The 16,612-nt window shown below is 43.3% G+C and overlaps 1 protein-coding gene across 3 annotated transcripts in view; it reads left to right on the forward strand.

The window, feature by feature from the left end:
* The window catches only part of PSPC1 (paraspeckle component 1), a 101,719-nt gene extending 85,418 nt beyond the window's left edge, over nucleotides 1-16,301 (forward strand). The window contains exons 7-8 of one of the 3 annotated variants that reach the window (XR_009550741.1): nucleotides 10,132-10,226; nucleotides 10,524-16,301. Coding sequence is in view for 1 of the 3 variants with exons in the window: in XM_060194747.1 (XP_060050730.1) it covers nucleotides 10,132-10,152 (21 nt within the window). In the remaining 2 variants the exon portion in view is untranslated. Of the gene's footprint in view, nucleotides 1-10,131; nucleotides 10,231-10,523 lie in introns of those variants that run through there. The other 2 variants (XR_009550740.1, XM_060194747.1) reach the window with 2 other exon arrangements.
* Nucleotides 16,302-16,612: the final 311 nt, after the last annotated feature.

A 16,612-nucleotide genomic window follows, 5' to 3' on the forward strand; every position in this document is an offset into this window, starting at 1 on the left:
TAGGTCTAGTTTAGATATAGTCCAAAGGACCCTTGGCTTTTTGGGTTTTTTCCTGAGCTTGACATGTGATATGCAGGTGGACCCAGGTTATTGTCTGGGGAGATGATGCCATGACTGGAAAAAGGACTAGATCTAGAAAGCTAGATCAGGGAAGAAAGTAGTGTGTAAATATTGTTAACTGTAAACCCCATCAATTTGATCTGGGGCCCATATTCAGCATAGGAGCCTATGTAACCTCTGTATTGCTGTAGGTCCGAATTTACATTCTGTGGTCATGAGTAGGAACATTCCGAGTTGCAACAGTTTCAGGGCCCATCTTCATTTCAGGTGGTAGAGTGTGTTATCCAACCCCCTTTCGGAAGATGGAACATTCTCTACCATTGTGTTGATCCACATTGAGGGCAAGGTCCTATGGAGGCCCCCAAAGGGATTGGGGTCCATTATGTTGTTCCTGATGGAGATGACCAGTGATAATGGAGAGAGGGATCTATTAGAGGTCTAGGCTGTGAGCGCATTTCTGAGGGTATTTCCACTTAAGCAGTGAAGAAAGGGTTTCTGGAATTGAGTGGAAAGAAAAGATTAAGAGGTTTTTCAGAAATTTGTTTTCTCATTATTTTGCAAACTTTTTAATTTTTTTAACTTTTTTTTTTACCAGAACACTCCTCAGCACTGGCTTATGGTGGTGCAGGGGATTGAATCTGGGACTTCGGTGCCTCAGGCATGAGAGTCTTTGCATAACCATTATGCTATCTACCCCTGCTCTTAACATTTATTTTTTATTGGATAAAGACAGAGAAATTGAGAGGGGAGGGGCTATAGAGAGAGAGAGAGACATCTGTAGCCCTGCTGCATCACTCATGAAGCTTTCCCCCTGCGGATGGAGACTGAAGGTTTGCACCTCCCCTCAATTTTTCTCTGTCTCTAAGAAATAAAAAAAAACATATAGTCACTTTGAGTGACGGGTTCATCATCCAGGTGTTGAGCCCCAGTAGTGACCCTAGTGGGCATTAAAAAATAATTTTAAAAAATGTTAACACCATAGCTGTTGATATCTTTCATTTCTGTGCTTCTTATACAAAAGGTAAGATTAGATTTGTTCCCACCCCCTCCTTCACTTCCTGTTTTCTACCTCATTGTGAGTACATGATATCAAGACTATTCATTTGGACCCTGCATTTTACTCAAGTATGATTTCGCTGCTCTAGCCTGATTTTCCCATTCAAGTAAGAGAGGAGAAAACATCAGAGCACTGGGACTTCCCTTGGTGTCACAGTCTGTGGAGGGACAGAGGGAGACCAGAGCTATGGTGTGTGGTGATGCCAGGGAATAAACTTGGGACACTGGAACCTCAAGCATACCAAGGTTGTTCTCTAATTTACTGAGCTATTTCTCTGGATGAAACTTTTTGAAAATAGAGTAGTCCAAGGACCTGGTAAGTGGCATAGTAGACAGAATGTTGAGTATGGAGTCTTGATTTCTGTTCCCAGCATTTTCTGAGTTAAGTGATGCGGTTTCTCTTCCTTCTAATTAGTAATTAAGTAATTATTTGTTTATTGAAAATAAAGTGATCCAGGGGGCCGGGGTTGTACCACACCTAGTTGAACTATGTGTAAGGTTCCCAGTACAAACCTCCAGTCTCCACCTGCCTGAGAGAAGCTTCATAAGCAGTGAAACAGTGTTTCTGGTGTCTGTCTTTTTCTCTATCTCCTTCCCTCCCTCTTAATTCCTCTTTGTCCTATCAAATAAAATAAATATTTTTTAAAAGTCCAAAAAAGAAAAAGCAATTCATTGTCCCAGAATGTTTTGCAGTGGGCAGAATTCTAGTCTTACAAGCATGAATTTGAGCTTCAGCACCACATACACCAGAGTGAGGCTCTGGTTCTCTTCTTAATAAAAATATTAAAATAGGGGTTCGGTGGTGGTTAAGTGCACGTTGCACGAAGCTCAAGGAAGGACCAGTGTAAGGATCCCAGTTGGAGCCCCTGGCTCCCCACCTGCAGGGGGCTTGCTTCACAGGCGGTGAAGCAGGTCTGCAAGTGTCTTTCTCTCCCCCTCTGTCTTCCCCTCCTCTGTCCATTTCTCTCTGTCCTAACGACGACATCTATAGTAACTACAACGATGATTTAAAAAAAAAGGGAAAATAAATATAAATTAAAAAAAAAATCTTGGGGTTTAGACATTGGCTTACTGGGTTAAACTAACACAATAGAAAGCATAAGGACCTGTGCAAAGATCCTGGTTCAAGGCCCCAGCAAAGCAGCATATTTTCCACGAGATTTTTTTTTTTTTTTTCTTCCGGGGTGATCCCTGGGGCTCTGTGCCTGCACTACAAATCCACTGCTCTTGGAGGCTATTTTTCCTATTTTTGTAGCCCTTGTTGTTGTTACTGTTATTTTTGCCATTGCTGCTGCTGTTGTTGGGTGGGACAGAGAAATCAAGAGAGGAGAGACCTGCTTCACCACTTGTGAAGCGACTCCCCTGCAGGTGGGGAGCCGGGGGATCAAACTTGGATCCTTATGCCAGTCCTGTGCTTCGTACCATGTGTGCTTAACCCGCTGCACTACTGCCCAGCCCTGGAGAGAAGTCTTCATTTATTTATTTAAAATTTTTTTTGTTATCTTTATTTTATTTATTGGGTAGAGACAGCCAGAAATCTAGAGGGAAGTTGGTGATAGGGAGAGACAGACACCTGCAACATTGCTTCACCACTCGCAGTGCTTTCCTCCTGCAGGTGGGGACTGGGGGCTTGAACTCAGGTCCTTGTGCATTGCCACATGAGCGTTCAGACAGGTGTGCCACCACCTGATCCCAAGAAGTGGTTTTAATTTATAAAAAGGAAACACTAACAAAAACTATAGAATAAGAGGGGTACAACCCCACACAATTCCCACCACCAGAACTCCATATCCCATCCCCTCCCCTGATAGTTATCCTATTCTTTATCCCTCTGGGAATATGGACCCATGTCATTGTGGGTTGAAGAAGGTGGAGGGTCTGGCTTCTGTAATTGCTTCCCTGCTGAACATGGGTGTTGACAGGTTGATCCATACTCCAGCCTGTCTCTTGTTCCCTAGTGGGGCGGGGTTCTCCCCAGAATCCCGCTTCCCCGAGAAGTATTTTTAAGGATTGACTTACTAATGTGTAGAATTGGCACATGCAATACCAATATCAAACTTTCTACTTTACATTTGAGAATGCAGCTCTATCCAGTGTGTAGTAATTCTGGTCTCAAGAGTATCTGGGGGGGGGGGGAGTCCATGAGGTTTCTCTGGCACTTCCCACAGCTCTCTGGGGACCAAGGTCTTTGCTGGAATGTGTGTGTGGTCAGCAATGTGCTGTCCTGGCCCCGAGCTGACTGCCCTTTTCATGAGCTTTTTTACCATTCAGATACTTTGTGATGTCCTTTGGGTTTACTTCATTGTACTTCTGTTGCTATTTGTGACTAGGTTTTGTGGTTTTATTGGCGCATAACTTGAGCTATGTACAAAGACAAGGAAATTGCGCCAAAGTAAAGGGCTCTGGGGTGGGAGGGAAAGTGATGATGTGATGGAGAGGCCTGGGCTCCTGGTGAATGATGGTGGAAAAGGGCCTAAGTTGGGGGAGTGTCTTACAGACACCTGTTATGCGGAGATGAGAGGTCGTACCTGTATGTTAACAACTGTATTGTAAACTATTAAAAAAAAAAAAAAACCCATAAAGTGAAGGGAGGCATCAAAGTTATGGGTAGCTTTATTTCACTTCTGAAAAGCATTTGATGTTGGGAATCCAGAATTGAAAGTTCATGCTCAGGTTTTTTTGTTTCCTGCAAAACTTCAACTTTTCTTATGCTGTCTAGCATGCTAGCTTGAGTGGGAGATGTTAAGATTTAATAGAAAAATAGTGCATTAGAGGGCGAGGCGGTGGTGCACCCAGTTGAGCACACATTACCATGCACAGGCACCTGGGTTCAAGCCCTCAGTTCTCACCTGCAGGCGTTGGGGGAAACTTCACAAATGGTGAAGCACCTCTCAGTTTCTCTCTGTCCTATCAAAAACAAACAAAACCAAAAAAAAAAAACCAGTGGATTCCTAGTGCTAGTACCAAGCCCCAACCTAACCCTGCTTGTACCAACCTAACCTCTTATAAAAAAAAAAAAAAAGAGGGAAGGGTGGGGAGAGAAAACAAAAACAGTGTCCTGTGACTGAAGAGTTAACCCAAGTAGGTGGAGTGCAGGACCAACCTGTGAGCTGCTGCTGCTTCCCGTCCCCAGCAGGTGCATGTGCTGCAGGGAGCTGCGCTCTTGCCTTTCTCCCTCAACACAAATACATCTGCGCCTTCAAAGTCGCGTAGCAGGTGGTGTGCTGGACTTGCAAGCATAACTCATGCCCTGGCCCTCCTCCCTCTCCCCCTCTCCTCTCGTCTTTACTCAAACAAATAAAAATAAGTATAGTGGGGTCCCGGGAAGTGGAGCAGTGTGTAGAGTCTGAACTTGGAAGCAGGAGGGTCCTGAGTTCAGACCCTGTCATTTCATGTGCCAGAGTGATGCTCTGGCATGCTTGTATGAGATATCTCTCTCACTCTCTTTCTGCCTTTTCCTGTCTTCTTTAAATACCTTCTTAATAGTCTAGCTAACCTGGAGGTGATGTAGCATCTAAAGCTTTAAACTTAAAAACCTTTTTTTTAGGAGTCAGGCTGTAGAGCAGAGGGTTAAGCGCAGGTGGCGCAAAGCACAAGGACCGGCATAAGGATCCCGGTTCGAGCCCCGGCTCCCCACCTGCAGGGGAGTCGCTTCACAGGCGGTGAAGCAGGTCTGCAGGTGTCTATCTTTCTCTCCTCCTCTCTCCATTTCTCTCTGTCCTATCCAACAATGACAACAACAATAATAACTACAACAATAAAACAACAAGGGCAACAAAGGGAAAAAATAAACATTTTTTAAAAAAACCTTTTTTTTTAAAGAATTTTTCTCCCATGCATGCTAACCCCCCCCCATCTTTATTGAATAAAGAGCCAGAAATCAAGAGGGAAGGGGGTGACAAGGAGAAAGACAGAGACTTGCAACACTGCTTCACCACTCAACTAGTTGTACCACCAGCCGGCTCCAAATCATGTTCTGTGTTTAGTCCTCCGCATGGCATGTGCAAGTTTTAATCCACAAGTCATGTCTCCCTGGCCCTAATTTTTACTCATTTAAAATATTATGAGGCTGGGGAGATAGTATAATGGTTCTGCAAAGACTTTCATGCCTGAGGTACCAAAAGTCCCAGATTTAGTCTCCAGCATCAGTACAGCCAGAGCTAATTAGTCTTTGGGGCAGGGGGCTGGTGCATGGTGGTGCACTAGGGTAGGTGTACATAGTACTAAATGCAAGGACCCCACTTCAAGCCCCCGGCTCCTCACCAGTGTGTGTGTGTGTGGGGGTGTCTCTTCCCATGTGGTGAAGCAGGGCTACAGGTGTCTATCTTTCTCTCTTTTCTCAATTTCTGTCTGTCTTACCCTATAAAATGGAAAAAAATGGCCACCAGGAGCAGTGGATTCATAGTGCAGACACCAAGCCCCAGTGATAACCCTGGAGGCAAAAACCAAAACAGTCCTCTGGTAAAAAAACAAGACAAAAAATTATATTCTGGTAAGCTGTACTGTTTGCTCAGTAGTTACAGTTGTGTTACATCAAAAAGTAGGAAAGTGGGGAGACATAGGACTTGCTTACCTAAGATTCCCGCCACTTTCCTCAGCCCCATATGTACTAGACCTCATTAGTGCCCTGCTCTCACAAAAAAATAAAGTTGTACTTTGTAGATATATTGTTGACATTTTTTTCTTTAATTCTCCATTTGCATATGCACTTCTTCATTTTCTTTTGAATATGATTCACATTTATATGCATACGTGTTTTTTTTTTCCTTAAAGATTTTATTTATTAATGATAAAGATAGGAGGAGAGAGAAAGACCCAGACATCACTCTGGCACATGTACTGTCAGGGATCTAACTCAGGACCTCATGCTTAAGAGTCCAAAGCTTTATCACTGTGCCACCTCCCAGACCACACAATTTATATATATTTAAATATTTTATTTATGAGAAAGATAGGAGAGAGAAAGAACCAGACATCACTCTGGCACATGTGCTGCCTGGGATCGAACTCGAGACCTCATGATTGAGATTCCAAAGTTTTACCACTGCATCACCTCCAGGACCACTATATGTATATGTTAATAGGAAACATTCAAGGGGCTGTAGAGATAGGTCACAGACTAGGGGTATCTTTTTTTTTTAAAAAAAAAATTATTGGATAAAGACAAATCTAAAGGGAAAGGGGAGATAGATATGAAGAGAGGAAAGAGAGACACAACAGTGCTTCAAGTTCAATCCAAGGGAAGAATTTCATTAAAAAAATTTTTTTATTATCTTTATTTATTAGAGACAATCAGAAATTGAGAGGGAAGGAGGAGATAGAGAGGGAGAGATTCAGAGACACCTGCAACCCTGCTTCATCACTTGTGAAGCTTTCCCCCTGCAGGTGGGGACCAGGGGCTCGAACCTGGGTCCATGTGTACTCAACCAGGTGCACCACTGTCTCGTCCCTTTCATCATCTCTCTCTCTATATATATATATGTGTGTGTGTGTGTGTGTGTATGTATGTATGCACATATATATATTACATTTTACAGTTGATTTTCTAATATTAACCCTATAACTTTTTTTAAAAAACATTTTTTATTATCTTTATTTATTGGATAGAGACAGCCAGAAATTGAGACGGATAGAGACACCTGCAGCTCTGCTTCACCACTTGTGATGCTTCCCCCTTACAGGTGGGGACTGGGGACTTGAACCTGAGTCCTTGTGCATTGTAACGTGCCCTCAACTAGGTGCACCACCACCACCCAGCCCCATAACTTTTAAAAAATATTTATTTATTAATGAGAAAATAGGAGGAGAAGAGAGAAACAACTCTGGTTCAGACATCACTCTGGTACATGTGCTGCTGGGGATCTAACTCGGGACCTCATGCTTGAGAGTCCAGTGCTTTATCCACTGCACCACTTCCTGGACCATATATATCGCATTTTCTAAACAAATTTTATTTTTATTTAAGTATTCTCTTTTGTTGCCCTTGTTGTTTTCCTGTTGTAATTATTGTTGTTATTGATGTCCTTATTCTTGGATAGGACAGAGAGAAATGGAGAGAAGAGGGGAAGACAGAGAGGGGAGGAGAGAAAGATAGACACCTGCAGACCTGCTTCACCGCCTGTGAAGCAACTTCCTGCAGGTGGGGAGCCGGGGCTCGAACCGGGACCCTTATGCCGGTCCTTGTACTTTGTGCCACGTGTGCTTAGCCCGCTGTGCTACCACCGACTCCCAGTTTTTATTTTTTTATTGGATAGAGACAAAAATTGAGAGAGGAGGAGGAGATAGGGAGAGAGACACCTACAGCCCTGCACCACTCGTGAAGCTTTCTTCCTGCATTGGGGACCTGGGCCTTGAACCTGGGTTCTTGTGCACTATAGTGTGTGCACTTAACCAGGTGTGCCACCACCTGGCCCCTATATCACATTTACTTAAATCTCAGGGCTGTTTTTGTTTTGTTTTTGCCTCCAGGGTTATTGCTGGGGCTTGGTGCCTGCACTATGAATCCACTGCTTTGGAGGCTATTTCCCCCCCCCCTTTTTTTTTTAATTTTTTATTATCTTTATTGGATAGAGACAGCCAGAAATCAAGAGGAAGGGCGTGATAGGGAGAGAGACAGAGAGACACCTGCAGCCCTGCTTCACCACTCATGAAGCTTTCCCCCTGCAGGTGGGGACTGGGGGCTTGAACTCAGGTCCTTGCGCATTGTAATACGTGCTCTCAACCAGGTGCGCCACCACCCGGCCCCTGTTTTTCCCCCTTTTGTTGCCCTTGTTGTTTATCTTTGTTAATTATTGTTGTTATTGATGTCATTGTTGTTGGATAGAACAGAGAGAAGTGGGGAGAGGAGGGAAAAATAGAGAATAAAATATAGAGAATAAAGAATCCAGTGCTCTAATCAGGCTTTTGTTTACTAGAGCACTGCCCATCTCTGTTTTATGGTGGTGTGGAGGCATTGAACCTGGGACCTTGTAGCCCCAGGCATGAGAGTTTTTTGCATAACCATTATGCTATCTACCCCTGCCTTTTCTTTTATTAGATAGGACAGAGTAATTGAGAGGGGAAGGGGGAGATAGATACCTGCAGATCTGCTTCATCGCTCTTGAAGCTTACCCCTTGCAGATGGGGGCTGAGGGCTCAAACTCAAGTCCTTGTACATGATGATGTGTGCACTAAAACAAGTACAACACCCCTCACCACGCACGCGCGCGCACACACACACACACACACACACACACACACACTCTTTGTTATAGCCCCCTTGTGAGATCCTCTGGTATTTGTCCTTCTGGTTTATAGCATTCAGCATGATTCCTTCTGTATTGGAGTACAGGAAAATATATGGTCATTTTCATACCACTGTGTAGTATTCCATTGTATGTATATGCCACAATTATTTATTTATTCATTTGGCCTCCAGGGTTAGTGTTGGGGCTCAGTGCCTGCACTATGAATCCACTGCTCCTGGAGTCCATTTTTTCCATTTTTGTTGCCCTTGTTATTGCTGTTATTATTGTTGGATAGGACAGAGAGAAATGGAGAGAGGAGGGGAAGACAGAGGGGAAGAGAAAGATACCTGCAGACCTGCTTTACCGCTTGTGAAATGAGCCCCTGAAAGTGGGGAGTTGGGGGCTCTAACTGGGATCCCTATACCAGTCCTCGCGTTTTGCGCTGTGTGCACTTAACCTGCTGCACTACTGCCCGGCCCCTATGATTTTTTAAATTTTATGCACAACTTCTTTAACCATTCATTTGTTGTTGGACATTTGGGTGGTTTCCAAATATTGTCTAGAGATAGCACTGCCACAAACATAGGTGTGCACAGATCTTTTCAGATAGGTGTTTTTTGTGTTCTTTGGACAGATGCTTAGGAAAGGCTTTCCTCCTGTCTTCCCTTCCTCTCCATTTTTCTCTGTCCTATCCAACAATGACGACAGCAGTAATAACTACAGCAGTAAAACAAGGGCAACAAAAGGGAAAATAAATATTAAAAAAAAAAAGGAAATAACACATGGCACAATATTCAACATTTCCTCACCAGATTTGGAGGTTCTGCTCTTTTTAAATTTAATTTTATTTATTTATTAATGAGGGGCATAGGAGAGAGAGAAAGAACCAGACACCACTCTGGTACATGTGCTGCCCGGGACTTCATGCCTGAGAGACTAACGTTTTATCCACTGCACCACCTCCCGGACCATGGAGGTTTTGCTCTTAATGTCAAAACACAACCCTGAGCCAGATTTTATTTATTTATTTATTTATTTATTTATTTTCAATTTCCAAGTCAACTGAGCCAGATTTTAAATCCATTGATGCAGGCTGTTTTTCTTTAAGCAGTGAGTCTATTCATAAAAGGCATCCATCAGCAGGCTAAGTGTATGCTTGATTTAGAGAAATGCAAAGCAGCCTGACTCCTGTCTGCTTGCTGAGTAGATGAAGTGTTCAGTTAGAGGGATATCACTCCATATTTTTTCCCCTTTAGTTGCCCTTGCTTATTGTCATTGTTGTAGTTATTACTGTTGTTGCTGGATAGGACAGAGAGAAATGGAGAGAGGAATGGAGACAGAGAGAGGTGGAGAGAAAGATAAGACACCTGCAGACCTGCTTCACCACCTGTGAAGCGACTCCCCTGTAGGTCGGGAGCCCAGGGGAGTCAGGAGGCTCAAACCAGGATCCTTATGCCAGTCCTTGTACTTTGTGTTTTGTGTGCTTAACCCACTGAGCCACCGCCTGGGTCCTGACATCACTGCATTCAGAGCACTCTGGCTCAGTGAGAGAAGGTAGAGCTAGGCATGAGTCTGGCCATGCAGTTTCACTGTTGCTGGGCTGCTTTTTCATACAGATAGAGACACAGCTGGGGCCCGTGGTGCTTGGGCCCCTTGCCACCTGCACGGCAAAATAGGCACCCTACCAGCGAGCTAGCTTGCCTGCCAGACCTCTTCATGGAATCTGATTACTGTTAGACATTTTGAATAAGTTAACACTCAATTCATTTTTTACTTTGTTCTATTGTAGGATAAAAGACTACATGGATGAGGCTACCTGCTGAAATTCAGCAGTCAGTGAGAAACAAGCTGAGAGGCAGCACGCTCGAGCCACATTCCTCTCAGGTCAGTAGAGTCTGTTGAGAGCTTGCTCATTGCTTCTGGGTTTCTTTTAACTGAATATGTTTGAAGTTGCTGGAACTTCTGTGAATAGTTTGGCTGATCTTGAAGCCTTTGCTGTCTACTGGTGGAAGTGCTAGCTAGCCTGGTATGTTTAGTTTCAAGTTGTCCCCTTTGCTGTAACACTGGTAATAAGACACACACACACACCCCGTGCTTAACCACTCTGAGCTGACTGCTTTGGATAGAAAGAGGTGCATGCTCAATAATTTGTTTGGCTTTGTATGTTAACTCTCTTTTCAGCCACCAGGTTCCAGATGCCATCAGGATGCCAGCCAGGCTTCCCCGGACTGAAGACCCCACCAATGCGTCCTGGAGCTCCACTTCCCCAGAAACTCTCCCTACTAGGGAAAGAGAGAGGCAGACTGGGAGTATGGATCAACCAGTCAACGCCCATGTTCAATGGGGAGGCAATTACAGAAGCCAGACCTTCCACCTTCTGCAACCCACAACGACCCTGGGTCCATGCTCCCAGAGGGATAGAGAATGGGAAAGCTATTGGGGAGGGGATGGGATATGGAGATTGGGTGGTGGGAATTGTGTGGAGTTATACCCCTCCTACCCTATGGTTTTGTTAATTTATCCTTTCTTAAATAAAAAATAAATTAAAAAAGAAAAAGAGGTGCAAGGAGCCTTGAAGGTGGTTGAAGTGGTAGAGCTCTACTTAGATTTAAGTATTAGGTTCTGGGGAGGGGAGAAAGCAAAATGGTTATAAATTGACTCTGAGCCTGAGGCTCCCAGGTCCCAGGTTCAGTCCTCTTAACCACCATAAACCAGAGCTGAGCAGTGTTCTGGGGGAGGGAGACTTTAAAAATTCTGAGTTTGAATCCCAGCACTGCATATGCCAGAGTGCTGCTTTCCTTTCCGGCTTATGAAATGAATTTTTAAAATGTATGTGTATTGTGGTCCAGGGGGTAGTTCAGTGGGTAAAATGTTGGGCTTTCAAGCATGAGGTTCCAAGTTCAGTCCCTGGCAGCACATGTACCAGAGTGTTACCCAAGTGTCTTTAACTCTTTCTGTCTCTCATATTAATAAATAAAATCTTAAAAAAAAGTGTGTGGGGAGAGGCAGGCAGGAGATGACATAATGGATAAAATGTTGGACTCTGAAGCATGAGGTTCAGAGTTTAATCCTCCAGTCTGGTTCTCTGTCCCTTCTTGTGTTAATAAATAAGTAAATCTGAGAGGAAAGAGGGAAAAGGAGGAAGGGAAAGAAGAGGAAGTTGAGGAACAGTGAACCTTCCTCCAGTGTGGTGTGGGTTGGGCTACATACATGAGAGAATTATCTAGGGGAGCTATATATATATATATATATATTTTTTTTTTTTTTTTCAGGGGAGCTGTTTGCCAGGTCTTATTTATTTTACCAGAGCACTGCTCAGTTCTGGTTTATGCTGGTATGGGGCATTGAACCTGGGACTTTGGAGCCTCAGGCATAAGAGACTCTTTGGATAACCATTATGCTATCTACCCATCCCCTATTCTTGGTTTTTTTTTTTTTTTTTTTTTTTTTGCCATTGGCACTACAAATCCACAGCACCTGACAGCCTTTTTTTTTCTTTTCTATTTTTTGAAGGACAAAAAGAAATTGAGAGTGAAAAAGATAAGATACCTGCATACCTGCTTCACCAATCAAGGTCGAAAGTAGGGGCTCAAACCCAGGTCATTGCACATGGTAATGTACACTTAACCAGGTGCACCACCATTGCGTCTCCATCAATGTCTTAATAAACCAGATCCAGCCAGAGAGACTGGTGCCATATTTTCTCATCAGCACAAAAATTCATGGGAGATGGTGCAGTGAACAAATCATTGAACTCTCAAGTATGAGGTCCTAAGTTCAATCACCAGCAGAACATGTACCAGAATGAAGTCTGGTTCTTTCTCTCTCTTCCTCAATAGTAAATAAAATTTTTTAATTTATTCCCTTTTTGTTGCCCTTGTTTCCATTGTTGTTGTAGTTATTATTGCTGTTGATGTCATCATTGTTCGATAGGACAGAAAGAAATGGAGAGAGAAGGGGAAGACAGAGAGAGGGAGAGAAAGATAGACACCTGCAGACCTGCTTCATCGCCTGTGAAGCGACTCCTCTGCAGTAGGGAGCCGGGGGCTCGAACCGGGATCTTTGTGCCGGTCCCTGCGCTTTGCGCCATGTCCACTTAACCTGCTGCGCTACAGGAGCAGACACCTGCAGACCTGCTTCACCACTTGTGACGCAAACCTCCCCTGCAGGTGGGGAACTGGGGGCTCAAACTGGGATCCTTGCGCTGGTCCTTGCGCTTCATACCATATGCACTCAACCCACTGCGCTACTGCCCGACCCCTGATGATGATTTTGTTAATTTTTCTGCAAGTGTGTTTCTTGCCTGAGTTTCTTGAAGTACAGATGTTCAGGCCTGTGTTAGCAAGAGCCCAGGGCATCTGCAGGCATCTGAGTGGAAGCACCAATGTCCCCCCACTTCACCAGGTGTTGCCTATTACAAATACCTGGCACCTCATGCAGCAGAATGAATGGCTGTTCTGCTTTAAACAAGCTGTTAAGCCTTGTTCCCCAGGCTGGTCTCCTAACCAGGCCGCAGAGTGCATGCTTCCCCTGTAGAGACCGTGGGCTGTTGACAAGCCCTGTGACTGAACCAGTTTTAGCATTGTCTTTTTTAGATTTTCATGCCTGATGCTCAAAAAGTTCAATCTCCAGCACCACCATAAACCAGAGCTGAGCAGTACTCTGGTAAAACACAAAAATGTGTCTATAGACAGTGATTTTGTGTTATTTAAATTTGAAATTGCTTTATATGTTGATCCCTTAAATAGAATGTGACGAAAATCTCACAATAAACTGCTAAACAAATTAGAGGGATGCCGACATGAAAGACCTGAAAAGCCTTTCAGAAGGGGGATTTGTCAGTCACTGGAGCTTTAGTTTCCACATTACTTTTGTTAAAGTGATATGCTTTATTTATTCAAAATATGTCCTGTTAGAGATTTTATTTTTCTAGTTAGTGAAAAGAATTGGTTCATTCCAGAAAGATAATTTTATTAACTTAGAAAAATAAGATGTCTGGTATTAAATGATTACCCTATACTTTGAGATAGTAAGATTCTATTAACAGGATGTGACAGGGCAGTTCATTCCCTAACTTCAGGTCATCTTTGAGATTTTCTCAGCTGGACGTTCCCAGGTGATGCTATTTCTTGAATATTTAGGTATACTATTCAACATTTAATTTTTTTAAAATTTTATTTGTGAGAAAGGGGAGAGTAAGAACCAGAAATCACTCTGGTACATACATTACCAGGGATTGAACTCATGCTCAAGAAGAGTTCAGTGCTTTAGCCACTGCTCTACCTTCTAGACCACCACCTTAACAAATTCTTCTATGTTAATGTGCTTACTAACATGTACTCTTTTTTCTCTTAGAAGAAATTTTGTGGCAGAAATGCATTTACTGACCTGGAGAAACAAGTCTTTCTTCATTTGCTCTCAGGCCTCACCATACAAACACAAGGATGCAGAGCAGCACTCTGGCATGTGTTGCTTGGGACAAAACTCAGGATCTCTGCTACCAGTCTTGCCTTCTACCAGACTGCTACTTTAAGGACAAAGTTTTACGTTTCCAATATGTGGCCTTGTGTCTTATTTTCATTAAGATGTGTGGCTTACAGTGTAGCTTTCCTAAGGATGTGGTGGCTGGGAAGATTGTGGCAGCAACCAGATAATTACCCCTTCACCTCCCTGTTGAAGCACCAGTAGAGGGCTTGTTTCATTTCTTACCCTGTCACTTGCAGTTGTCTATAATACTCACTCAAAATTTGGCAGTGAGAAAAATTGTTTTGAGGAGCCAGGCAGTGGTACACCTGGCTGAGCACACACAACACTGTGCGCAAGGACCCAGGTTCAGGTCCCTGGTCCCCACCTGCAGCGGGAAAGCTTCATGAGTGGTAAAGCAGGACTGCAGGTGTCTCTTTCCCTTTCCCCTCTCAATTTCTGTCTCTAATAAGTAAATAGTAAGCTGAACCCCTAAGAAAGTGAATGATGGGGGAGTGAAGTCAGAAGTACGCAGATAAGGTTGTGTTGAGATTCCACTTGCGGCTCTTGAGTACTTCAGGATAATTGTTTCTGTTTATTTTCCCTTTTTTTTAAAATTGTTGTAGTTATTGATGTCATCATTGTTAGATAGGCCAGAGAGAAATGGAGAGAGGAGGGGAAGACAGAGGGGTAGAGACTTGCTTCACTGCTTGTGAAGTGACCACCCTGCAAGTGGGGAGCCAGGGGTTCGAAACAGGATCCTTATGCCGATCTTTGTGTTTCATCTGCTGTGCGACTGCCTGACTCACCTGGATTTTTTTTTTAAAGATATATTTAGTTGTTTACTTTAATACGACATAGAGGTATTCAGGGTTAGGGGCACTGCTCTGGTGCTTGCAGAACTTCCCCCTGTAGGTGGGGAGCAGGATCTTCACCCCCCAGAGGTCCTTGTGAACTAGATATACCCCACCCTGGGATTTTGATTGTTTTGAGCCATCACTTCAGTTCACACCAATTTGTGTGGTTCTAATCCCAGATTTGATGTTTACCTATAAGACAGAAGTGTGAATTCCAGCATGGGATTCTATTTACTTAGCAGAGATTGGGTACCAATTAACTTTTAAAACTTTAGTGCTTCTTTAATGAAATAACATGCTTTTTTTTTTATTCTGGTGTGTTTTTCCTCATGTCATTTTACCTCCTATCTTTCATTAACATTCTGAATGCTGTGCTGTATGTACCCTTAACTTTGCAAACTACTGTTAAGTGAGTAGACTGGAAAATTGCAAATTGTGACATTCCACTGACAAGTCCTACAGGTCTATTAACTCAAGATGAGGCTTGAGGAAAGAACGGTCTGAAATCTCTAAGTTTTCATATAGGTAGAAGGAATATATATTATGCTTTTTATTCAAAGCTCAGATGAATTTAAAGATGTGTTTTTTGCTGCTCAGTGAGTGGACAAAATGACACATCCCATTCCCCATGCTTCTCCCAGCCACCTGGGTGTAGTGGGTGTCGCCTCCTGCCTTGGGGAGCTTATGTGTTGAGTGTATCTGTACACCATTTTGTAAGGTGCTGCTTATGAATTGTTTATTTTCTAGAGAAATCATTGCTCATACTTTGTTCAGCATAACCTGCCAATCTGATGGGTTGGCAGCCTCACTTAGAGACTGAAAAGTTCTCTGGAATTGCCTATTCAAGTTCTTCAGAAACAAGAACTTATAGCAAAATACACAAAATTATTTATGCAAAGCAAACTTTCCATTCTTGCTGTCTTGTCAGGTTTTCTTTTTCTAAATCTTTTTTTTCTTCATGCTTTATTATCTTTATTTATTGGATAGAGACAGGCAGAAATGAAGAGAGGAGTCAGAGACACACCTGCAGACCTGCTTCACCATTTGTGAAACTTTTCCCCTGCAGGTGGGTACTGGGGGCTTGAACCCAAGTCCTTGCACATTGTAACATGTGCGCTCAATCAGATGCACCACCACCCAGCTCCTGTCAGTTTTTTCTTTTTTTAAACTTTTTGTTTTTTAAATTTACTTATTTCTTTTGTTGCCCTTGCTTTTTTTTGTTGTTGTAGTAGTTATTATTGATGTCATCGTTGTTGGATAGGACAGAGAGAAATGGAGAGAGGAGGGGAAGACAGAGAGGGGGACAGACACCTGCAGACCTGCTTCACCACCTGTGAAGTGACTCCCCTGCAGGTGGGGAGCCGGGGGCTTGAACCGGGATCCTTACCCTCCTCCTTGTGCTTAGTGCCACCTGCGCTTAACCCGCTGTGCTACCGCCCGACTCCCCAGTTTTTTCTTATCACTCATCCTAAACTGTTAAATTTTCTACTTGGTCTTTACCCCAGAGTCTGGCCTTTTTTTTAAACATTTTTTAATATTTATTTTCCCTTTTGTTGCCCCCCTTTTTAAAATTGTAGTTATTGTTGATGTCGTTGTTGGATAGGATGGAGAGAAATGGAGAGAGGAGGGGAAGGCAGAGGGGAAAAATAGACACCTGCAGACCTGCTTCACCACCTGTGAAGCGGCTCCCCTGCAGGTGGGGAGCCTTACTCAGGTCCTTGTGCTTCACGCCACGTGCGCTTAAGCCAGTGCGCTACCGCCCAACCCTGGTATCTCATTTTCTATTACTCTGTAAAGCAGCATAGAAGGGCTGGGTTTTTAGGTTCTTAACAGCTGTTAATTTTCACTCCTAGGTGTCTTTGGCTTAAAACAAAACAAAACAAAAAATATATATATACCATACATTTGGTATTTGTAAAATCCTGAGAGTCAAGATAAAAAGGAAATAGA

This window comes from Erinaceus europaeus, chromosome 7 (genome assembly GCF_950295315.1).
Source record: "Erinaceus europaeus chromosome 7, mEriEur2.1, whole genome shotgun sequence".
In the NCBI taxonomy this organism is placed as follows: Eukaryota; Metazoa; Chordata; class Mammalia; order Eulipotyphla; family Erinaceidae; genus Erinaceus; species Erinaceus europaeus.